Source organism: Pipra filicauda, unplaced genomic scaffold, assembly GCF_003945595.2.
Source record: "Pipra filicauda isolate LSUMZ 115617 unplaced genomic scaffold, ASM394559v2 scaffold226_size1812527_pilon, whole genome shotgun sequence".
Taxonomy (NCBI): Eukaryota; Metazoa; Chordata; class Aves; order Passeriformes; family Pipridae; genus Pipra; species Pipra filicauda.
Window position 1 is genome coordinate 1,459,985 of NW_024104339.1, and position 25,539 is coordinate 1,485,523.

General features: G+C 43.6%; 1 protein-coding gene across 1 annotated transcript in view; it reads right to left on the minus strand.

Moving 5' to 3' along the window:
- Window positions 1–23,487, minus strand: part of FOXK1 (forkhead box K1) — a 53,756-nt gene extending 30,269 nt beyond the window's left edge. Inside the window, exon 1 of the mRNA XM_027713207.2 lies at window positions 23,000–23,487. Coding sequence (XP_027569008.1) covers window positions 23,000–23,382 — 383 coding nt within the window. The 5' untranslated portion in view covers window positions 23,383–23,487. The remainder of the gene's footprint in view (window positions 1–22,999) is intronic.
- Window positions 23,488–25,539: the final 2,052 nt, after the last annotated feature.

Here is a 25,539-nt window from a genome sequence, read left to right on the forward strand (position 1 = left end):
CATTAGCACAGGATTTAAGCTTATGAGAATCATGCCTCTACAGAAGATAAGCAGGACAAGACAGACAGCCCAAGCAGAACTGAACATGCATTCCTTAGGGTTACTGTATATATTTCAGGTTATTTAAAATGAGTTCTACTATTTGATTCATGTTGCATGATTTCTATCAAAGATGCAATAGCAATTACTACTACTACATTTCCATCATGAGAAAAAGATCAATCTGCAAGCACAGATTAGACTCAACATAAAAAGCATAATGAAGTTAACTGGTATTTCCAAGGGTGCCCAAGAGGCAACTCTTTTAAGCACCTCTGAAATTTCCAGCTGATTAGAGGGATGAATTAATGGTCTGCAAAATCTCTTGGTCTTATTACAGGCAGGAAGCAGCCTACTTCAGTTCCAGATCTGCTGAGTTTTACTCGATAACCTGCTACAGACAAGTACATCCTGCAATCAATCCCTGGCCATACAAACCATATGTACTGTACTCAGAGTTTCCCTTGTGGGAAAGGATTCCAATTTCTCTAGGATGCCTTGCAAGACAGTGAAAATAGAAAGCTTTTCTTTTTTTTTTTTAGTTTGTGTTAAAATTAAAACCACACAAAGACCCTCCCCAACCTCCATAAACTGCATAGAAACAATTCTTGCCTTCTTAGATTACAGGGCAGGGGAGAGTCATAGAAAATGGATTGTTGGCTTTCTGCTGCATGTTGGAGTGCACAGACTCCCCAGCACTGGCAGAATGCATGCTATATATACACTGGAGACAAGGAGAAGAGAGGGAGTGCACATACCATGCCTGGTTACAGTCATGTAAAAGATGTTGCTAGAATTTTGTTTGTTTGTTTTAAACAAGACAGATTTTCCAAAAGTTTCCTGGACGAGCTCCTCCCCCTGACAACACAGCTCCCATGCTATTAGGCATCCTTCATGTGGTGAACCAGTGACAGTGACCACAAGCATTTCATCTACATAAAGTCTGAAAATAAAGCACTAGGAAACACTAGACTTTACATAAACAGTCACCCTAAAGCAGACTTTGGGAAAGATGGTTAAGGAAAAACCCAACAGAATGACTCCATACCCTGCATGGCTCTATAAAAGGCAGACCTTCTCCTCCTCCTCAAAGCACCTTTTAGTCACAAATGCAAAGGAAAGGGAGATGCATTTACCAAAATATAGTACCAGGTTTAATAGAAGCTATTACAGTCACTGATTTCTTTGTTAGAGCACCCCGAGTGCTGTTAACACCAAATAACTTCTGCTAAGATCTGCTGCGTGACAGCAAGAAAAGGCTATTTAAAGATTTTAAAAGGAAATAGGAGGAAACTGTGCTGGATTTATGCTTTTACATTTACACTGTGGAAAAGCACAGCGACAAAAAGGAGAAGACAAATCACGAGAAAGCCAAGGTGAAACATATATAAAATGTATATATAAAACGTGAAATGATATTTATATATTATGTAATATATATATCTAAACATAATATAGTATGTTATGTTATATATAAACATCATTCCAGTTCATCATGCAAAAGGGAATAACCAGAAAAGTGAGCTGGAACAGTGTTACACATGCGCTGTCATCAGCAAGTCAATACCAACTTTGTCTACTTTATCTTGCCATAATTTATGAAATCCTGTTATTCTTGAATGTTGTGGGTATAACTGCACCAGCAGCATCTGTGCTACAGTGCTGAGATGCAGGTTGAGCGAGAAACATTGTAGGAGGAGCTTTGTTAAAAATAACACTTCTTGCAATTTGAATCAGAACGGTACCACAGGCCCCGGGTTTCATTCAAGAGACCTGGTTAAGCACGATCGTCTCCCCTGGCTGCAACTGCCACTTTTTCTTTTTAAACATGCAGATCCTGTAACCACAGCACTGACTCTCAGTATCTACCCCTTTCCCTCCACCACTCTGACTTTGTATCAGCCACAGTGTGGCAGCAGGACCAGGGCAGTGATTGTCCCCCTGTACGTGGCACTGGTGAGGTCACACCTCGAATCCTGTGTCCAGTCCCGGGCCCCTCAATGCAGGAAGGACATTGAGGGGCTGGAGCGTGTCCAGAGAAGGGCAACGGAGCTGGGAAAGGGTCTGAAGCACAAATTTGATGAGGGGCAGCTGAGGGGGCTCAGCCTGGACAAAAGGAGGCTCAGGGGGGACCTTCTCACTCTCTGCAACTCCCTGACAGGAGAGCGGAGCCAGGTGAGGGTCAGGCTCTGCTCCCTAGTAACAAACAACAGGATAAGAAGAAACAGCCTCAAGTTGTGCCAGAGGAGGTTTAAGTTGAATTTTAGGAACAATTTCTTCACCTAAAGGGTTCTCAAGCACTGGCACAGCTGCCCAGGGCAGTGGTGGAGTCACCATCCCTGGAGGGATTTAAAAGCCATTGGAGACACAGTTTAGTGGAGGCTTGGCAGTGCTGGGTTAATGGTTGGACTCAGTGATCTTAAAGGTCCTTTCCAACCTAACAATTCTGTGATGTGAGGGGACAGTAGTCCAACTCCTAAAGATGAGGCAGTTATCTCTATAATCAGTAAATACCTTGGATTCAGCAGAAGTGGCCAGCCAGAGCTCTAATCACAGCAGCACATGTCATGATGAAATAGAACTAGCTAAAGTTTGACCAAGAATGCCCACAAAAACCCTTCTAAAGAGACAAAATTCCAAACAAGCCCCACAAAACAGTTGTTTCTCTGTCCCCTGTAACTTCTCTGAAAACCATTTGTTTTGTGCCAATTACACATAGTTCACCCAAAAGATTATGGTATTATTTCCAGGCACAAAAGTCCAAAATCATGTTGGGTTTCTCAGCACAAGTGAGAATTTGGTTGTCAGTCATCTTTGTCAGGCTATTACCATTACCAGCTATTTCAAGGCACCTGACGTGATTCTACCAGAGGGCAAGATGGATACTTCTCACCCTTTCAGTGAATGTGTATCATAAATACCAAAATTTCAGGCCATGCTCAGTGTGCAGGTGCTGTACAGAGCAGCCATTACAGACAAATGCCCCATTACCTCCCGGAACCAATTTTCTTCACCTTCTGTAACCAGCTAAGGGAAGAACCACAAGCCAGCACCTACGAAAATCATAAATCCACTCCCTATTTGGAGAATCCTTTGAAGAAGTCGGAAAGGAGGTGCCTTGGACAACATAAAAGACTCACTGGGAAAGTTTAAGCACTGGTGCACTGAAAATGAAACTAAATTGGTTAGAAAAAGATACGAGTTTGCTTCACTTAACTAAACATCTAAGCCCTGAAGGTCTGCCCATGGAGAGATAAGCAAACTGAGACAAGAACTACCTGAGATTCACATTTCTTCAAAAACAAGGCTCTGAGAATTGCTGTGACCACTGCAAAACAGCTGAGCTGGGAACATTTATTGACTAAGACTTGTTGCTTTGTGATGCTGCTCTCTGCCCAGGGACAGCAACTTCATCTTTTCTACAGCAAACCTCCCTGCATCACCCAGCACAAAACAAAAGGCTTCAACTGCAAAGGATTTAGAAGGATTTCTCCTGTTTCAGCAACCAAAATAACTAAATCAGTGTTCTTCATCCTCACAAAAATAAACTTGACCCTTACACCCTGACGGGAATAATCATCAGAAATATTGTGTTCAAAATGATTATTTTGCTGGAACTGAGCTGTCCAAAGCAGCAAGGTGGGCAAAATCATGAGTGACAAAATCACCTTTCAATCACAAGTGAATTAAAATGAATATTAGTTGGAATGAATGTCATAAAACCATACAACAAACTGTGAAAGCTGTCTGAGCCGCCACCGGAGATTAGGTATTATTCACCCCTCCTTTGTAATAAAATAATAATAATAAAATCATCCAACATTTCCTGTTCCACTCCCTACCCCAGAATTTTTTTCTCCTAAATAGCACTTTGTAAGCAATACCAGCAAGAAACCAGTTATATCATCCACTTGGCTAGTGCTATCTGCATTCCAAACGAGAAAGTTAATTGCACTGAGACTACAGAAAGAGTTCTGGAGGAACGAAGACAAATACATTTTATTCTCTGAAGCCTAAATTCGTATTACAAAACAGGCATGTCCCTATCACCATGGCAATTTAAAAGTCATTATAATGCTTTTTTTTTACACATCTCTTTAGGCTAGGGGACACAGGCAGTGTAACTGCCATGGCTTTAAGAGTGCTTGGTTCATTTTGGAGGTTACTGCAGTATAAAAGTAAAAATTTTTCAGCATTTGCTATTTCCCTTTCAATTGCTCTATTGCTCTGACGAGTTTGAACTCAGAAATTCTATTGAAGACCTACCCATAAAGTCCTTTATCAAACACACAGAGAAATACCTGTGACATGGTGATCAGTAAAATAATTTGTTGCATTCGTGGAGAGATAAACAAAGGGTCTGTAAGTAAATGGTGAAGTCCAGAAACCACATTTTTCTTCCTGTAATGAATCAACTCAATCTGAAGACAAGCAAGGCAAGCATGTTGCCAGACAGCAGCAGGACAAGGAAATAAACTGCAGAGCTCCCTACAAAAATGCCTCTGGTATTATCCACTATTGTTCAGTCAGAGGATAAGCTAGAAAAATGACCACCACTTGTAGTCAAACTGTCAGTTTGTAACAAAACTGAGGGAAAACTAGATTTTAAAAGTACTGAGATCATCTGCAGATGAAGGAGCACAGTCCTCTTTGTCACTGCTGAAATGACAGAGCAACCCACTGAAATGTTTGGTCATTATTTTTAAGCCACCCCATGAGTTTAGAGCTGGGGGACTGGTTCCCAAACTCACAGTTACCCTGAGCTCACAAATCACTTGCCTTGTGTGCTTTGTAACACACTCACTGTATTTTATATATTCTGTCATGCCTAACGCTGCAGATACACAAAGAGTATCTGTCAGCCAGGACTGAACCAAAACTGTCTGTGTGTGTATGGGAGTGAGCTCAGGTTTGAAATAATTAGTTGAATTCAAAAGACAGTGGTCTTACTTCTACTTCATGAATTTTAATTTTCATCTGTTGGGAACTTTTTCCAGAAAAAGTTCCAGCAACTATTTCCATTGTGCTGTAAGACCAGAAGCACAAGTAGCTCAATGACAGTGTCCTGCAGCCCTGGCATTATCCACTCCTCCGGCATCATCCCTCTACTAGAGCTGATGTAAACCTGGGTTTAGTAAAGACAGACTTAGACTTAAGTAATCAGGAATTCCTCACACCCGATCCAATGGAATTATTATTGACTACCCTGTAATTCCACATTACTGGAAGGATTTTCTGTCCTTCCCCTGAAATGCATCTGCGTTAGCTGGAAATCCTCCTCTTTCCATGGTCACCCTGGATTTGCTGGGATGAGAAACAGGGCAACCGGATAAAATTCTGTGTCTCACATGGATGGCCCACTGCTTTCCTCTGCCTTAAAAATAATCTCCCCAAAGAGATATCAGTTGTGACACTCAACTTCATGCAGATTTATTTTAACACAATCTAAATCCAGTTCTCTGCTGTAAGAGACATTTCCTTTACTCCACCACCATGCCTTCCCCTCAGCCTCTTCCACTCAGTATCACCCTTATGCCATCAGTACCATCCAAACCCCTGCACAGCGAGGCAAAACCATGTACCTGAAATAATTATTCATTTCTTTTTTTGCTGGGATTAAGTTGCTAGGCAGATCAGACCCTCCAGCTTGCCTTCCACATGACAATACCAACACAGAGGAGCTGGAGGTAAAAGTATCAAGCAGTGGAAGGAAAGGAGGTACCAGCAAAATGTTGCAGATTTATAACAGATTATTAAAAAAACAGAGCATGTAACCACAGACTCAGATGTAAGCATCACATGATCCAAACACTGCATTCTCCTTTCAGAAAACAAACTGAAATTCATTCATTTTGAGAAAAGCTCTGGTCTTTATCAGGCAAATCACATCAGCCACAAGCTGATACTCTCAGGTTGGAAATTTTCAGAACTTCCTGAATCAGAGAAGTCACAATTTTTTTTTTTATTCAGCCTAATTATTTCAAACCCAAAGTCACTCAGCTGTGTGCAAGAGGACCAAACAAAGACCAGAAATGTTTTCTGCATTCCAGCAAGTGCTTCCAGTGGCCTGGTACCCATGGTAATTCTGCCATGGCAATCCTCCCATGGCAACCAGCAGGTCACGTCTGCAGGAGTGGGTTTGTGGTCGTCTCAGATGGGACACACAGGCTCTGAATGCTGCAAAATCAATGCTTTGTAGTACCTTTGTGCTCCCAGAGATTATTCACTGAATGGCCTTGAGAAAGCAAGAGCAGTGAGATGGCTGAACAAGGACAATTGCTTCAGAAAAATTCAAAACTGCCATTTATTTGTCACAGGTAAGACCTTTCCCTCATGCTCCCTGTTACTGTTCAGAACTGTACACACGATAAAGGATTTTTTCCCCTTAATAAGAAGGGACCACAGGTTACCCTGGGATTTGCCTAACACTGCACATCACCATGTTTAAAATGAGGGTTCCAACACAGCCAGACAAGATTTCAGATGGGAAAAGAGCGTGTGCAGGCAAGTGTATCTATTTAAAACAAATACTACCAGCAGCATCAGGCAAAACCACAACTTATGAATACCTATGTGTCTTAAAAGCACCAAGTAAATTAGCTGTAATGAATGTTTCTATTGAGCACAGTTGCACAGGGCTTCAAGGTTCCATCAAGGTTCAAACACAGAGATACACTTCCACGCACAGGCAGATTTTCAAGTAGGTATTTTAGCAAACTCCTTTGAAGACAGCAATGTTCACAGCAAAGTTGGGCCAAACTCTGGGATTCTTCTCCCTGCCAGCACCAGGCACATACAGATGTGCACAAAAAATATTTGTGTTCCTGCAGTCCCTGCAGACATCCCACCTCACAGAGCTGGGAAAACAGTGAGCTCTCGGCCACTGCCCATCCCGGGAAAAGGCTGCCAGTGAACCTGAGCCAAGCAGGTGGTGGAGGGGGAAGAGTATAAACACCCCCAGGCTGATCAGGAAGGCTAAAAAGGAAAAGAGATACCAGAAACCCAGCCCAAAGAACTTCAAAATGCTGGTTTGGATCATATATGTCTTCTTCAAAAGTGCACAGGAGAAGACGAACATTTGGATTTTAGGCTCCAACAACTGGATGTTGAAAGCAAAACCTTCACCACGCTGTGAAACTTCAACAATCATTTTATTCTACACGTCTTCTCCACAATTTCTTATCCTTCTTAGCAAACCTTTTAATTGCTGTCACAGAGCAGGCTGATAAATTGAGGCAAACCACTGAAAGCACAGTTAATTTTTCATACAAGTGAGAACGTTCAAGGCTGTTTCACACCATGGAATTAGCAGTGAAGAATAGAGAGCTGTATTTTTATTTTTACATTCTTGACATCTCTTTAATGATGTTCTGATTTTACTCTTTGAAAATTATTTGTGACATCAAGCACAGTTTCACTTCCAGATTCTCCCCTTTGAGTAAGGGGAGCGCACAGTGCAAAGAAAGGAAAAAAACCCCAAACCAGGATAGATATTGTCATTTTTTCAGTATAATGAAATACCACAGCAAGGTCAGGGAATAAATTCACGGAGTATCAAAATAGCATTTTGTAGAAGAACAGGAAAGAAATTGCCAAAACTGCTGAGAAGGGTGTTTCAACCAGCTAGTGGGGAGCCAGCAGGAATAGCAGGAGGCTCCCTCTGAAGTTGCCACCCTGCCAGGGAAATTACCATTATTGACAGGTCTTCTCCCTGCTTTGCAGGATGGGTTTTATATTAATCCTGCTCAGTCCAACACCAAATCCCTCACTAGCAGAAGCTGCTCCAATCTCTTCCAGAAAGCCATCAGAGTGCAAAGGGCCAGGAATGTGCAATTTAAAAAGTGACCTTTCTGAAACTTTTGCAGCAGAAACCAGGGTAAGGCAGCTAGGAGTGTCTTTCTAGTCAGTGCAATGCCTGCAAAATGCTGAAGGATATTCTCACCAGCTATTTACAAACCCAATACCTGACTAGGGATTAATTCACTTATCTATTTAAAACATTAAAAATTCCAAGTATAAAAACTTACATTGATATTAATCCAGAAAAATCCTGACAGTTATTTCCAGACAAATGATAAGGAAGATGATCTCAGAAACCAAGTCTTAGTATAATCAAAAGAATATAATTAATAGGCTTTTATAACAAATACCATTAAGGGAGAGTTTTGGTACTTCAATCAGGGTCTCTGTTAAGCCCATCACAACGACCAGCTTTTAAACACTAATGCCCAGAAAACATGGTCGTTATTGGTGGGCACAGAGAAACAAAGAGGTGGTGCTGTAATTGTACCTCACTCAGCTTCACATTTCAAAACACTGGAGTCAGCTTCAAAATATGCCATTCACTCCAAACCAGGAGTGCTGGGCACAGGGCTCCCTATCAGAAGACAAATTCCTCCTCCCTTCCCAAGTGCTCCTATTCCTTCCCACACCAGCACGGTGCAGTTCAGCAGCACGTAGGGCACATTTCATGGAGCACAGCCAGGCTGGAGCATCGCAAGATCTAACTCAGGTCTGCCAAAGTGTGAAATGTATGAGCCTGGAAGGTCTTACCTACACCCACAAAGATCAGATGTGATTTTTACGTCACTATAAATTAATTTGCAGCATCAGTGACATCTACCTTTTAATCAATACTGGGTGGGGGGTTTTGTTTGAGTTTTTTATTAAAGGCTCCCAAGGGTAAATTCTGGCCCCACTTCTACCACACCATTACAGAAGCTGCTCTGTTCCTGTCTAGTCCTTACTATAAACAACTTCATGTCTCAGAGCACAGTTGAGTTACAGTGAGGCTTTTTTTTCCTGTGTGTCATATGGAAAGCCACATCTTCACCCAGCACCACTCTGCCAGTCAGTTCAAGTCTATCTCACTTATCCTGCCCTTCAGTACAGCGACAGTGCTGAAAAGCCCCGCAGTTGCATTCCCAGAGATGTTAACAGACGTGCAGAGAACATTTACTAAGATGTCCTTAAAGGCTAAAATTAGCTATAAAGCTGCTGTTTATTTTGAAGCTTGGGAACAGGGAGGTGTTTTATGTGTCAGAACGAGTGGCCTGACATCAAAAACCAGGTAGGAAAGTTTGCCACCGAAGAAGTGGGCTGGCACAGAGAGCAACGATGCTTTTATTGAAATGAGGTTGGCTGCCAGCACCAGAAAGTTTTGCTATCAGCACTGCAGATGCCTGATACCATCTGTAACACACAGCAAGCCTATTATGTTATTTTGTTGCGTGTGTGGTTGTATACATAAAAATAACAGAGTTAAGAGACTCTGTATAACACACAACAGCCTGTGTACCACGGCTGCTCTAATCAGGTATTCCAGCCTGTGGAGGTCTAGATCCTATCGAAACCATTCCTGCACCAGCCAAGAAATATTTGATCTTCAGAGAAAACGTAAATGAAGCGCAACATGTGTGTGTATCTCCTATCATCAAATCTTATAAGTGCAAAATGCCTTTCCGTGTTAGGCTGATCAATCTGTTAATTTTTTTAGTATATTGTCAACACTGCATTTTAAGTTTTTTCCTAAAGCATGAAAATCATCAATATCTGTGACTTTAAAATGTAAAATGCTACATGTAGACACCTTTAAAAGCTAAGTGGCTATTTAACAACTCTGGTTTGTACACGGCTAAGAGGGGCCAGGAAACAAATTGTTTCAGCTTCAGAAAAGACTTTTTAAAATAAATTCAGTCTCTTTTTGACTCTGATATTTCTGTATTTTAATTTAAATTTATTTTCCTAAATAAAGCTCACCTTCCAATCTTCCATTTTGACCCTCCTTGCCTTCCACATAACAGCATTGTCTTTTAAGCTGTATGTGTCTTTTTTAAACGGATCAATGCTTAAAACTCCTGTAGGTCACAACCCTATTACCACGTTTCAAAGCCTGATCTCTCTCTCTGGAGATGTGCAAGCCTCTCCCACCATGAGATAAATAATGGTCCCTGCTCAAGAGCCATGGGATGTTCCCAGAACACCAAGCTCAAGAGGAAGGAGTGCATCACCTACAGAAACTCCCTTGCTTGAGCTTTTACTGTGTCACACAAAGCAAAACAGGCTGTGCTGACAGGGATCAGCGTGTTTTTGGACAGCAGCATCTCTGACACACCACAACCATTGCACAGACACGTGTACAGCTTCAATAACATCACTATCAGCTGCAAGTAGGCACAGATGACCAGCCAGCCACTCCCTCCTCCCAGCCTCCTTTGTGTCAATAAATCTTAACCTGCCTGTTTGAGCAATGTTTAATCATAAATGGTTTGGAACATGCTCCAGAATATAAACAAAGGTGAGTAGGAGAAAAATGGAGAGTCCAGTACCGAGAATTGCTCACCACTTGCTGAACCAGGTAACAGAGAGCAGAAAAAAAGGAACTGCTAGGGAACAGAACACATGCACCTGGTAATCATTTAAAACAGTGACCATGCAACAACATTAAAGTATCCAGAAGGATTTCAGGGACTAAACACATTAACATTCTTGGGTTCTCCTAAAAACAAACAAAAAAGAAAAATTAAACTGCTTAGAACACCCACTTAGATACATGGAAATAAACTACCCTCATTGATCTCATCCCACTGCCATTTACAACAGTCATCTTGATTCCCTTCTGTGTTGCTAATCAAGCTAAAATTAACTCTTCTCCTGCTTACCACACATGCTGGAGCCACAAAAATCAACACAGGGGCAGCAGAATCGATTGTTTCTCTCCACAAGTGCAGCCCACCTTGCTTATGTGGTAAATGTATATATTTAGGAACTACAGGATCTCTCCTGGGATTTTGATCACATTTATCATGGGGCTGGACAGCTGTTCAGACTGGGCAACAGAACAAGTAGATCTTATGCTAAAACACTTCTGAACACCTTCTAGTTGTTATTGGCCTCTACAGACCTCTGTAAAATGGGAATTTCAGTCCTTGTAAGCCAGTGTCCATCTTAGAAGAACCAACATCATACTTGTTATTCCTGCTTTGACAGAGAGCTAAAATGTGTCTTAAGCCACCATCTCCACAAAACTCTGGAGGACTCTTCATGCCCAAAAGTTTGGGGCATATTCAGAGAACACAGAAATTCATTTATTTGGTTGTCACTCTGACAACATTAAAAAATACACACATATCCTAATGTTCAGTTCTAAAGCAGCTCCATTTTAGACCCTGATGGGATGTTTCAAAGGAAAAAAGCTAAACCAAAACAAAATCCCAACCCTATCAGATAACACCCACTAAACAAAGCTAAAGTACAGATGAAATTCGCTGAACTATGCAGTGGAACAGAAGCTTTTAAGAGAAAAGCACTCTGTGGAGATAAATATTCTTCAAGCATGTGCTTGACAGCAGCCAAGGTTTTATGGTATTGGAAAAACACAGTACAGTGACAAACAAGGTTTAGTCCATCCACCCCCACACTAACTTGCTGTCCCACTAAGTTAGTTCAAGTGCACAATGAAAGGCATCTCATATGAAACAAAGCAGGATGGTATTTAATTCAACATTCTGCTCTTCCCCCCCTTGTCCTACACCAACCCTTCATCAGGTACCAGATTCTACACTGTAAGACTGGAATGGCACACGCTGCATAGTCTTGGACCGGGAGTAAGTTTTGCTCAACCCTTGCAAGGGCTCGGAGCTATGATGTGTCTCACCTTCCTGTAGGATTTCTCATATCCCACTTTCCCCAGTCCTAGGGGAATCCTGCCAAACCACAGCTCCCAGCCCCACTGACAACACGTAGCCCCAGCTGCTTCAAGAGTCCTGGACCGTGGCCAGGAGCAGGCGGTGAACAGTCCGACTGACATTGTTTTCCAGAGATGTCACAGAAATGGTGAACACCAGCTCTGTAACACACACACGTTTACCCACAATGTCTCTGCACCAGAAAGGGCTGCCTAGCCTCCATTCACACTCAATTTTTCCCTTCTCCAAGACAAACCTTGAGATAAGAGCTTAAGTCTGGCTTCCATTCTGCCACAGCAGAGACCACAAGAAATGACTCAGCAGAGCGTGGCCACCGCCAGCATCTCTCGCTCCCTCCCTGCTTCTGTGAAATTCAAGAGCCCTTCTGAGAGGCTTTCCGAGCCTCTGCTGCTCCCACTGATCTTCGTTAAAATGAAAAAGGTCAATATTAACTATTTTCCTTCTTTGCTCATCTTGGCAGAAACACTCAGCTATGTTTCTCCCTCAATCATAAACCACAATTAACACCTGCCTCAGTGCCAAAGAAAAGCCCCACCTGCACCCACGCTCTGAGGAACTTCCCTATACCAGCTTCTACAAAGAGCTCTCTTTTCAATAAGAAATCGAGCAGTACACCAAGAATTAAATATGTAGTGACAGTATGGAACTAACTGCAGAGCCACAGCTGGCCTCTATAAGTAGCACTGGTTATTAATTTCCATACCTCACTCAATACCAAGAATTTTAAATCTTTGCTCAACTGCCACGGAAATTCCAGCTGGCTGCAGATCCTGCCCCTTCCACCACACAATCTGGCCACCACTGCCACAGGCAAGCAGCAACTTCAGTTTTACCCCCATTTGCACCCTAACTCCCATTCTTCTTGAGAAGACTCTCCCTTTATTACTACAAGTATCTGGATCCTTTGGAAATTTTTATACCCTGGAGAAGAAGGAGAAAGTAACCGTTTGAAACTATCAGTTCATAAAATCTCCTAATAACCGTCAGGGAAAGAGGCACTTGTTTCAGCATCTTTGCTGGATACACTAGAGCAGTTTGATTCTCACTTAAAATCTCATTTACAGTGCCATCAACTTTCTTCTAATGGGCCATTCATCATTGTAGGGTTTGCTCTCAAGGAGCCAGCCCAATTCCTTGAAAGGTCTCACAAGTCATTTAGCAGACTTACCCTTCCAAAGCCAGGGAACTACCTATAAAGACATTAGCAAAGGCTGTGCGAAACAAAATAACCTCAGCAAAGCTCAGGAAAAGATCCTAATTTCTACATACATATGCCAGAAAAAGCTTGTGTGTGGGATGCTACTAACCTTTGAATTCAATCAGACTAAGAGGGCTCTAATACACAGAGCATGACTATGATGTATTTTCCTTTGAGGCTGGTTCAGTTCATTTAGAAAGTGATTTGAAAGAGCTAATGTACTATTTATGTACATTATAAAAAACGATCCATATGGAGTTAGACTTTGCAAAATGTTCACACAAGTCCGTTCCACTCCCTCTGAAGACATTTCACAATCCATTCAATACCCAGTAGAGGAAGCCAGGATTACTGTTTTAAAACAGCTCTGAGGGTAATTTGAATGTTTTAAAAGCTGACAGCTTGTAGACTCGGAGCCAAATAAACATTTGAGGCAACACAGAGCCTCTCACACAAACGTCTACAAAGTGACATTTACCTGCAGCCTTCAAAATACTGACATTGAAAATAAAGGTTAGAAGAGGCACAAACTTCCCTCCTACTAAAGAAGAGGAAAAGAGAATAATTTTACTGTGACTCAGGAGATGATGATGTACTGGATTGGCTTGTGAAAGACCACCTAGCAGGATGTGGCTAAGATTGCAAACAATATAAAACAATCCCAAGATTACTAAGGTGTTTTAAATCCTGCCAGCACATACAACTGTGCTGAGGGGTTTCTTCTTGAGAGGAGTTTAAAGAACTTAAGTGACAGTGACTGCTGCAAAACAACAGCACATGAAGAAGTTGTCACCACAGTGGTTTCACTATTTTTACATCAAGAAAATTTTAGAGTGTTAGCCTGTTATATTGCTGGCATATTTTAGTGCTCCGCTTCCTTTGCTTCAGTAGAATATATAGAATTAGGGACATTTTAGTTTAACTGATGAAGATACCTTAGGTACTACCTTACCTAGAAGATATGTACTTCATAGTTTGCAATATCAGCTTTTTGGGAGAGAGGATTCTGGCCCTTCTCTGTTTTTTTTTTAACAGGAATTCTCACATTTGCAAAACTATGTGGTGGAGCACAAGGCCGGAGGAAACTGAGAAGAAACCATAGGCACTTGGAGAAGAGGATGCACCCACTTGGTGACAAGAGAGCTCAGATGTGGAATCACTGTCCATGAAACCAGATTTTGTTTCCTAAGTTCATCCCATGGCCGTCTGCAGTGACATTGAGCTGGGATGTTCAATTGTAAACAGACGACGTGCAAGTCTAAACTACTGGATTGTGCCTATTTCCAACAGCCAGTTTGCATGTGCCTTGTTTACACAAAACACACAGAGAAAAAAACGCTAGGAACCACGGCACATCAGGAATTTTCTCCTAAGAATTCCTATGCCCGAAGACAACTGCACATTAGCAGCAAAGCCTTTGACTTCCTTTGCAGGTCTTCCCAGGGCTAAAACAGTTTCGTTATGGCTTGTCTCGTTAGACAGTGTCTGAGGGAGACATGGGAAAAGAAGAGATGCAGTAATTATCCAGCTGAATGGATGAGGCAGAAGGAGGCAAAGCCACCCAATTGCCAGGCTTGTTGACAGTCAACACCCCTTTACGCACGGTGGGCAGGCGGCCAACCCAAGGTACACCACGTCACACCAGCCATGGGACAATTAAAAACGGAACCAGATCAATAAATAAATAGCAGTTGGCACATCTCCCACACCAAGAGCCTGCCCTCGCTAGTCTGGGCTACGCCTCAAACTGAATATGAAAAGCAAAGTCATTTTTGGTCTACCCATCAGGTGGAAACAAAATTTGCTTTCTGTGTCTAGTCCTTTTCTCCTCCCACGCACTCAGGATTCTGAGCGTGTAAGAGTCCAGAGTTCTTATGCCCTCGAGAGAGGAAAGGCCTCAAGTTGCTCAAGAACAATTCCTGTAGCAAGTGCACAAACTGGCTCTGCAGGGAGTCCAGTCCTGCTTAGACGAAGTGTTGGTGGCTTCTGTATGTGGCCTCAAGGGAGACAGAAGATTAAAACAGTTTGTGTGGGAAGACTTCCCAAGGCTCTCCTTGAAATGGCAAGAAGCAGAAAAAAGGGGTACAGCTACAATGTTGTATTTCAGAGAGAAAGGGAGGGGACATCCTTTTCCACAGAGCTTACACCACCTCTGCAAGGCTTTTTGTCTCCTCATTCTGTTCTAAAAAAATGGAGTGGATTGTACTTGTACATGAAAACAGGCTCTTATGCTAGAAGATTCTTGAAACAGGATAATAAGTGGTAACAATGTGCTTAAAGTTTTCTTCCATTTCTCCTCCTATCCTAATCACACAGCATGTATTAACAGATCCAGACAAAGACTGTCCATCTTTGCTCCCTCGGCTAAGGCAGAGCTCCCAATTAACGTCTACATTATTTTTCCCAAACTGACAAGATGTCCTCAAAGAACATGAAAATTACATATCTGGTACAGTTAAAGGAGGGAGGAAAACCACCAAAGTAAATTGCACATACACAACAAACGACAACCCCAGAAATTAAACTTGCTTTTAAATTACTAAAAATAGACAGGATGGGAGGGAAGGGACTATCAATCAAATCTTAGAGTTGCTGAATATTCAAAGAACAGCCTTCTAATAGACTGCTCTCTCAAGATTGCTTGAAATTTTTATGATAAAAAATGCACGAGGACATGAAAAAAGGAGCAGTAGGATAACGAAGAGCAAAATACATGACAGAAGTGGATACAGAGTATTAATTAGGCCATTAAGATACTTAAATGTTTTACTGTCCAATAAAATATGTATTTCATAAAAATTAAGTGCCATGCAGAGGGAATGCACACATGCATTTACTGAGCTGTTCTGAAGAAACCAAAGATGTGAATTACTAGCGAAAAACATTTGTGGGCAAGAGTGAATAGACATTAGGAAAATTGTATTTGTAATATGAAAACAAAGAATATACTGTTGGATGGAAATTTTCACTCACATTTACTTAAGCAAGAAATTAATCTGCTCTATAAGCATCTCATCAATCTGCTTCTATGAGGAGTCTGCAGTCAACTGAAATAGGGAAACTTGTAAATACTTGACAAAACTGTTCAGTGATTAATACTGAATTATTGACTGAAGTGAATGCATTAAGACCAGACAATAATTTGTACTCACAATTAGTTGATTAACCATGTCTGGAAGTACATCAAGATGTCTTTTTACAGCCCACATTCAGGAGACAAAAAAAATGCTTCACTTTTTCTTCTTATAGGTTTGTCCAGAAAAAAAAACAACCAACCAAAACAAAACACTGCAAAATGACACCCAGACCTTCAGCTCCACATTTTTCTTGGTTTCAGTCTTGTAGTCTGTTACACCAGACCAGCCATTTTCAGATGCACAAAACAACATTTTTACCTAAGTTTACCAATCAGAAAACACTGCACAATCTCAGTGGACTGCTCAGGCATTTGCTACAAAATATATGCAAGTTTAAGAGAACAAAGACCTTAACCACCTAATACACTACAGACTAAGCTCTACAGCACGTTTACCTTTCATACTTTCCTTTCTTTAAAGCAGGAATTCTGAAGTGGATATCCTAGCTTTGATTCTGCAACCTCAGGAAACTCTCAGATGCATGGGGACTGAACCAAAGATAACAAAACAAAGCTGGTGTTGGGCATGGCTACGTGTGAGAGAGGCCTCTGTGCTCGGGACTGCTATTAAGGAAAAGGAAAGAATCTGTACTAAAAGCAAATGAGAATTTTTCTCCCTTTTCATTAACATCACCAGCTCAAACGTGCATGATTTTTCTTTTTTAAACCACATTTCCACTTGGACTGGGGAGGGAAGGCTGGCTCATCCACATCTAAGCAGCAGTAAGTTGAAGCTCGGTCTGTGAAGCATTTCTGGTTAAGGTGCCCCTTGGCTCTGACAGCAGAACACCCAGACACTCACTAGAGCTACAGGGAGCTCAGAGTAAATCACCACATGTCAGAGGAGCTGATACGGAGCTGAGTGCTCGTAGAGATCCACCCTGAATAGGAAAGCCAGCTGGAGCTGTCAGACCTCAGAGTGGTTTAACAAGCACCTCACCAGCCTGTGTCCCCTCTGTCACCCCACCCTGTCACAGAGCAGCCCCCCCAAACACCCTCCCCGAGCTCCAAGCTCAGCACTCTGCAATCTGCACAAACTGCTGTCAATAACAGACACTAATTACCACACCTGGGCCAGTAATGAGCCTTTATTTGCATGGCATAAGTGGCAAATTCAAGTAGTTTCCTGTTCTCTACCAACATCCTGTTGCCACATCTACTCCTCCAGGAAACTGCAACACCGAGCAAGAGAATTTGGCGTCCCACAGAACAGCTCTGACGCCAAATGGCTTTCGGAGCAGTTACTAGGAGCTTGCTTACAAAGAAAACAATCACATTAATCTGGTTGTCATTTCTGCTTTCAGTTATTCAGTGCAAGGCTGCCTATCCCGTTTTCTGGAGAGGGAGAGAAAAAAAAAAGTAAACAGCATTATTTTGATTTGTTACCAGAAGTCAAAACAGATGCTCTACAGGGAAGATGCTCACACAGCTGGCACCAAAATAACTTAAGATATGAATTACTACAGATTTCATCATTTTTATTCCTGTTTTCATAAAAGCAAAAAACCTCCACACTCATTTATCCCCTAGATTTATATAAAAACACAACAGTACCAACTGGAAGGATCCCACAGTCAGCTAAGGATACATGAGTTGGCAAACACAAAGAAGTTACACCAGCACAACCTGAATCTACATTTAAGCCTTTACAGCTGAGGCTCTGCACAAAAATGTACAAGACAAGTGCGGCATGTTCTTGTTAGATTAATCTTTTCATTATCAACACATCAGCTAAGCTGAACCAAGCCTGGTTTAAAAGAATCCATAAGGACATACACTGAGTTTTGCATAGCCTTAGTTTATATTCACAGCCTGACTTACAGCACAGCTATTTTTGAACCAACAAATTGAGCAGCAGTTTCACATGAGAGAAACTTTCCTTAAACGTTTAATATAACTCATGACAAATTGAGCTGCTTAGCCAAAAATTATTACTTGACACGAATTCCATAATTAAAATCAAGTAATCCTTTATCACATCTTGCTGTGCAACAAAAAAACCTGTTCTCAAAGGCAGTCTTTGAAATTAAGTAAGAGCATGAAAAATAGAAGACGAAGCACTAAGAAAGCAAATCTTTAAAGAGTTTCTAGGGAGAGCAAAACCACCATCCACAAGTTGTAGCACAGCAAACGACGCATTTCAAACAAAGAACAAAAAAAATGGTTGCAAATGCAGATTATGCAATATTTAAGAAGTAAAACTACCTGAGGAGTTACCAGAGACAACATACATATGCAGCACTTTAGAAACAACTAGTTCTGTAGTGGTGGTGATGTGGTCAAGGCGTTTCCTTGGTGTGTGTACGTACAGCGGGCAGCTCCCTCACAGATGTGAGGACACCCTCCCTCGTACCACAAGAACAGAGGGCGAGTGCCTGGTGAGGTCACCAAAACACTGACATACATTGTGTATATCTCCATTTTTCTAGAATATGTCATTTTTTTTTTTTTAACTTGAATCAGTACTGGCTAACAGACTGTACAATCGTGTCCCTTAGAAACTGGATCTGACTCTCTGTTTTCTGCTGGGTTACTAAACCCCAGTTGCAGAGACACCCTCACTATCCAAATGCTGAAGGGAACTTGTGTACTCACAATACAGAAAGATTAATGCACGTGTAAAATTCTGCAGGACCAGCACCTTGATATGTGGTCGGAGTATTGGGCTATTTATTTTTGTCAAGTTTATTGAGTGCCTAGGAAAAATCCCATTATAAATAAAGCAGCATGCTCTTAATAAAACTTCACATGCATGGTAAGTTTTCAATTTATACTGGGGCTTATATACATAATAAATTTTTTTATTTTAACTCCATGTTTTAATTTTATTTCATGCATCCATATATTTGCTTCCCTTGTATTTATGCTCAAACTAAAAAAGCTCCTCCATTTATTTCTTCCATTTCCTGAACACTAAAAGAACTACTACATAGTAAAGCATAAACTTGTTTTTATGCTTTGAAATCTCATACTGAAAGAATCCATTTACACTGAAAAACACCAACTTCAGGCTCCATTAATTGTGCTACTGCAAAAATTCAAAACGGTCACAGAAGCAATAAGCAAATATCCCATCAAACACTCCCAGACAAGCACCATTTCCAATCTGTTGAGCTCCCAGCTCAAAAAGCTCAAGTGCCTTTATCAGGCTATGTTCAAGCAATATTTGCAGGTTTTAGTCAATAGAACTTTTGTATTTAGGAGCATTTGAAGACCTGACCCATAGCTGCTTAAAATTCAGGTTAGCAAGTTTAACTTTCAACTGTTTCAGTTCTCTGAGGTAGAAAAATAAATAAATAAATCAAAAGCTTATTTTAGTTACCAGAAGTCTCTAACTTGTAATTGTTACTTATTTTAAAAATTGAATCACATTTGAAGACAACAACGTTAATAATTCAGCATTAACCTGATGCTGTAAACATCTGGTTACACTGTAAATTTGAAGAAATTACTGTCTTCAACAGAAAAAAGTACTCCAGATAAGAGTTCCTGCTCTTATACTTTTGCTGGTATTAATAGCTTTTGAAATCTAGTGCACATCCTCCTGATAATTTTGAGTTTCTCTCTTTTTTATAGAAAAATACCAAGATATTTATCCACTGATTTCCAGCTCCCACCAGCCCAGCTAAAAAACCATCACAAGATAAAAGAAGAGTTTCTAGCAATCCTTAATTTGATTTGAAGCACTTAGTTTTGATGTAAGTACTTCCATAATTTCATCTTGATTTAGATTTGCAATGCCTGCCATAGTGTGGCACTTATTAATTAAACTGATTAAGGGTCTTCAGCTGTACCGTGGGCCCTCCACTCTTCCACCCACTTTGCTCCTGACTGTCATTAACCTCTAGGAGAAGCCCTCTTTGTTGGTCATTATTGTTTAATTATGCTTTACAGTTATGTCACCACATCTGTGAAATACAACCTCCCATAACAACACAGCTGTGGAATATGATACTCCTGCCCAGCAGTAAAATCCTGGTTACAGCAGATTAAATGTACACACGATGCTGATGGAGGAAGTGACACGAAGCTTTTTGAAGGCCCTTGATTTTGAACAGGTCTGTTGAGACAGGAGGTACGTACAGTCTTCAAGAGAGGTCTCAAACTCTTCCTCTTTCCTCCCTTCCCCACCCCTCCTGACAACATCCTCTGCACAGTTCAGGAATAACTACTTCTAAACTTAGAAAACTTCACAAAGAGAAGTTTTATACAGAAATAGTGAAGCGAGAAGAAACCTCAGAAACAGAATTTATGAGCTCAGAATCTATTTTTTAACAAATACTATGAATTACAGCTGAAAGGCACTTTTTCCTGGAACCCTCTGCTTCCATTCATGATCTCATGATGCACAAGCATTTCCTTTGCATGTAATATAACAGCAGCAGTGACTGCAGTGGTCCAAAAGAAACGGGACTTTGCACATTTCTGCCGTCCTTTGCAGGTGGGGGGAAGAAAGGGGGGCAACTATCCAAACCACTGGTTCTTAAAATATTACAGCAAGAGCTCCCCACATCATCACAAGGACCTCCCTCTACATTAATGGAATGACCATTAATTCCTGAAATTTAACATAAACTGTACATTCTGCTGGTACCCAGAGAAGGTGGGGCTGTATGAAACAGGGCAGGAGTGTTACCATAACATACAGGACAATTCACAGTTTCTTCTGCAAAGGCTGTGTACTACAACCTGTCCTCACTTTGTCCTCCTTTTGACAACATGAGCTGGCAGTAAGCACACAGGATTCTTCACAGAAAAGAAATGGCACCAGCCAGCACTTTATGTTTACTGGGGAGGGGAGATTTGTGTGTGTGTCTGTGTGTGTGTAGCAGGGCGTTTGGGAGGGAATTGTCTGATTTTTCAAGAGTGGAGATAACAAGATAACAGTAGACAGTTTAAAGCCTCAATCAAGACTGTGTATACCAAGCTTCAACAGGATTTTCTTTTTCCTGATCTGGGTTACAAACCCTTGACTGACCAGTAAGGAGTTGTTTACCTGTTAGAAGCAAGGGGGCAAATTCCTTTAGATTGATGCAAAACATTTTCCTACTCTGGAAGTCAGAAAGGGAGGAGCATCAAGTTTATTTATGTAGCTCAAACAGCGGTCAAGCTAAGAGAATGTCTTATTGTGCAGAGTTCATAACTGAACATTAAACTCCTCCCTTTAAAGCAATGAAGAAGGAAAACTACCATTCCCACTCCAGAAGTCACGAGCAAAGTGGAGAGAAATATGCAACCAAGTTGCTGCTTGAGAGGGTTTTCTATCACAATGCTTATGATTAACCAAGTGAAGAAACAGAATGGCAGGGAGGAGAGAGCTTGCACAGATAAACCCAGAGCCAGAGGGAATGACAACAGAAATGCCCTGGGCTTCGGGTGGTCTTGTTTTACACAGACAGATTAATTAAAGAGACACTAAAGGACATCTCTTTTAGAAAATGAAACACATTACAAACCAAAACGCCTCAGAGAGTGAGCAGCTAGGGAGTTATAACTAAATTACTAAGTACAAAATGAAGCAGCCTGCAGAGGAAATGAGTAATTAAAAAACCCTCCCTTGAGCTACAGGCTGGTGAGCAAGGGGTAACTCCAGGACCCTGGTGCTGGAGGTAAACAGTACCAAAGCCAAAACGTGACAGGCGAAAACAGATGTTTTACACAAACAACAAAACCCCAATCTCCTGACCTTACAGGGCATTTTCACTCAGAGATGGCATCAGACACAGCCTGCCTGGTACAACCTGAAGAGATGCAGGCAGGAATTACATCACCCACCAGCACCACGCTGCTGCCCCGGGGCGAAGCACTGCAGTCGCTGGACAGTGCTCAGCAAACATAAACAATGTTTTCAGAGGAAGAAATAGATTAATGTCAACCCCGTTCTTCTTTCTGCAAGAGAGTTTAACAGAGCACAGACAACCACCTCCCTGCTAGACAGAAACCCTTCTGTAGCCCTCTCCCCTTCCTAAAGGACGGAAATACACCTTGGGCACCTGCTGTCCACGTGTCCTGGGGAGCAGCATCACCCCTGGCCTGGCCTGACTCCTTCATTTTTCTGTTGCCTCAGAGAAACACCAGGAAGAACACCCAACTTGCCAACCCTTAAATAAGCACTCTGGCAAAGTGGTTTCCAACTTTTTCCACTAGATCTTTTCCAGGGAAGACAAGCCCTGGGCGTAGCACGTTCTAGCTGACTGACAAGAGTCCTTCTTCACTGATTTGTCTTTCTGAAACCTCTTAAGGTCCACCAGTTGAACATGAGTCTGTCGGCAGGTGGGCATGAAGGATGATGACCTTGGGCGACAGCATGCAGCGAGGGGCTCACACTTTTTGCCCAGACGTGGCTCCCTCAGAGGGAGCAGCCCCAGTCCCAATGAACATCATCCCCTTTCTCAGGCATAGATGGCAGCGAAGGTAAGGACATCCCCTGCTAAAGTTGAGGTGGATCCCCTGGCTGTCTCCAGGCAGACATCCCTCACTGCCACCTCAGGCCCTCCATCAGCTGTGTGTCCCTCACCCACTGTGACCAACCTCAAGCGAGGGGACCCTGAGGTGAGCAAGGGGATCTCTCACCACCTCCTTATCACCTGGGGCCCCTCAACATCACCTGAAGCCCTCCAACTTCTTCAGAGGCAGACCCGCAGGCCCTTGGTGGGCAAGGGGGATCCTTTACCGTCTCCTTCATCAGCGGGGGCCCCTCACCGTCACCTTAGGCCCAGACAGACCCCATCCCCTGCGCAGGGGCACCTCGCAGCCCCTCGGTGGGGGCGAGGGACCCCTCACATCCTTCCTGGGAGCCTCCTCTCCGCCCAGCCCCGCGTCCCCTCCCCGGGGCGGAAGGTCCCCGTCCGGCCCCTCGGGCCGTCCCTGCCCCCCGGAGCGGGCCCGACCCCGCCGCCCCCGGCCCCCGGCACTCACTGCGGCGGGAGCTGCAGGGCCGGGCCGCCGCGGCGCTGGAAGGCGCCGTCCACGAAGACGCCGTTCTTGCCGAGGCAGCGCAGGTAGAAGTGCGGCTCCTGGAAGCTGAGCTGCAGGTGCCGCCGCGAGATGAAGCTGGAGTGCCCCATGTTGACGTCCACCGACCCTTGCGAGGAGTTGCGGCCTATGGTGACGGCCGGCTGCCGCATGAGGAACTCGAACTCGCGGCCCTGCAGCCGCGCCAGCACCGGCCCGGCGCAGGCGGCGGGCGGCGCGGCCGGGGGCGGCGGCCCGGGAGGGGGCGCGGCGGCGGGGCTGCAGGGCGCCGAGCGCAGCGCCAGCAGAGCCCGCGCCCCACTGCTGTCCTCCCCGACTTCGGCCATGTTCCCCGGCAGCGAGCGAGCCAGCGTGCCGGCCTCCGGGGCGGGGCCGGCGGGGCGGGGATGGCGAGGACGCGGGGCGGGGCGGGAGCCGCGCCGGCCGCCGCCTCCCCCCGGCCGCTCCGCCGGGCGCGGCCGCCCCGCCGCGGTCCGGGGCGCGGGGCGGGGGCGGCAACGGCGGCCGCGCGGCGCCGCCTGCGGGGCAGGGCGGGCAGCGCAGCCCCGGCGTGAGGGAGCGGCCCCGCCTGAGGGGCCGGAGCCCGGCGGTTAAACCGCTCCGTGTGCCGGGTCAGAGCGCTGGGTCACCTGGGGAACACCCCCCGCCCCAAACCGATGTGCTCCTGGGGCTTTCTGCGGGGCAGGGGAGCGTCCGCCCCATGGCGGGATTCTGGGCTCGGTGGCTTTTTGCTGCCACACCACAGAATCACAGAATTTTGGGTTGTAAGGGACCTTAAAGCCCATACAGTTCCACCCCTGGGCAGGGACATCTTCCACTATCCCAGGTTGCTCCAAACCCTGTCCAACCTGGCCTTGGACACTTCCAAGGTTGTCATCACGCCCTACCAAATCCCACGATGCTGTGAGATGGGGATTCCATCGCAATACAGCTTTATTACCCCCAAACTGTTTGCCAAGGCTTGCCGAAGGGGGAGATTCATCCCACATACACAAAGGTGTGAGGTTTAAAACAGCTTAATTCATTTTTATAGAGTTTATATATATATATACACACACACACATATATGAATGTATATACTCATATAGTGTTTTTATACTCATATAGCTTTATACTCATACCATTTTTCATTACGAGGGACTGTGTAGGTTGTTTAGCTTGCATTACATTATCACTTTGGATTACTTTTTATATCTTTATATGATTATATATGATACTTTAATCTATATTTATATTAACGGCAAAGGTCATATTCTCCACAACAACAGCATGTGTTTGGCTCATATATAGTCTGTGCTATGCATATATATCCATCTATCCTGGTTAAACAGGTAAAATGTTTCTGTATAGGTGAGCCAGTGATACTGTGCAGAATCCTCAATTGTTAAGTAACCAGATAATACAACAGCTTTGACAATCTTGGGGGAGGGAGCAGCAGTAATTGCATGTTTCTTCAGGTCGTGTGGGGAATGGGGCAGCTCATAGCAAGGCTGCTCAACAGCTTCGAGGAGACAGGGAAAAAAATCCCATAACTGGTCAAAAGTGCAGAGCAAATTTCAGCGATGAAAACTGTAATTAAACGAGCTGGAATCAGTCCAGGACCACAAGGTTAACATCAGTGTTCCTGGAACACCTTCCCTGAGATGTTTAATGACTGCTGAGCAGTTGGGACTGCATTAGACATTTCACCCGAGACACCGTCTTCAGTGCGAGTGCTCTTTGCTTCTGCAGTTCAGTACCAAATGAGAGGAAGAAAGAAAAGCCCTGTCTAACAAAACACCAATCTCACTTCCTCCACTGCAGTGTCAGCTCTGCAGTGAGACCCAGCCGAGCCTGGCACAGCAAAAGGTTGCAGGAGAGGGAGGAAAGGGATCCCCAGAGGGGGCATGGGGAGGAGGGAGGCGGTCACAAGAAGTGGCCATGCTGGAGGCCTGGAATTACATTAGAGCTGAAATACTGCTCTGAGTGGTGAGGAGCAATTAAGTGGGGTCCCAGCACGTAGCAGTGGCATAACCTGGGCCCCAGTGGGGACCTGCACTGCCCGCACCTGTCTGCCTGAGCTCCTCTCCGGCCCCAAATTGCTCGGCTAGAAAGCAGAAACGTGGCCATGGTGTCAGTGAGAGCCAAAACCACACGCTGCCTGATGGGAGAACTAGCTCAAGCTTTTAGACCCTTCACATCAGGATGAGTGTGCTGGTAACCGTGCTTAAAAATGGACCCAAGGTGGTAGGCAGGTGAGTGGGAGCAGGAAAGGTGAGACCTCATATCAGAGCAGCCTTTGACCTGTCAAAAAAATAAAAAAGAGAAAGCAGCACCAGAGAGATTTTAGTTCATGTCTAAAGATTTTCTAAAACCCCAGATTGTGTCATTTGACCAGGAGGGCACTGAAAGGATCAGAAATAGGGCGAGGCCATTACCAGATGCTGTTAGTAAAATGTTTCTATAGCTGCATGGGAAAACATGTTGTGGGCTGGCTGGCTCAG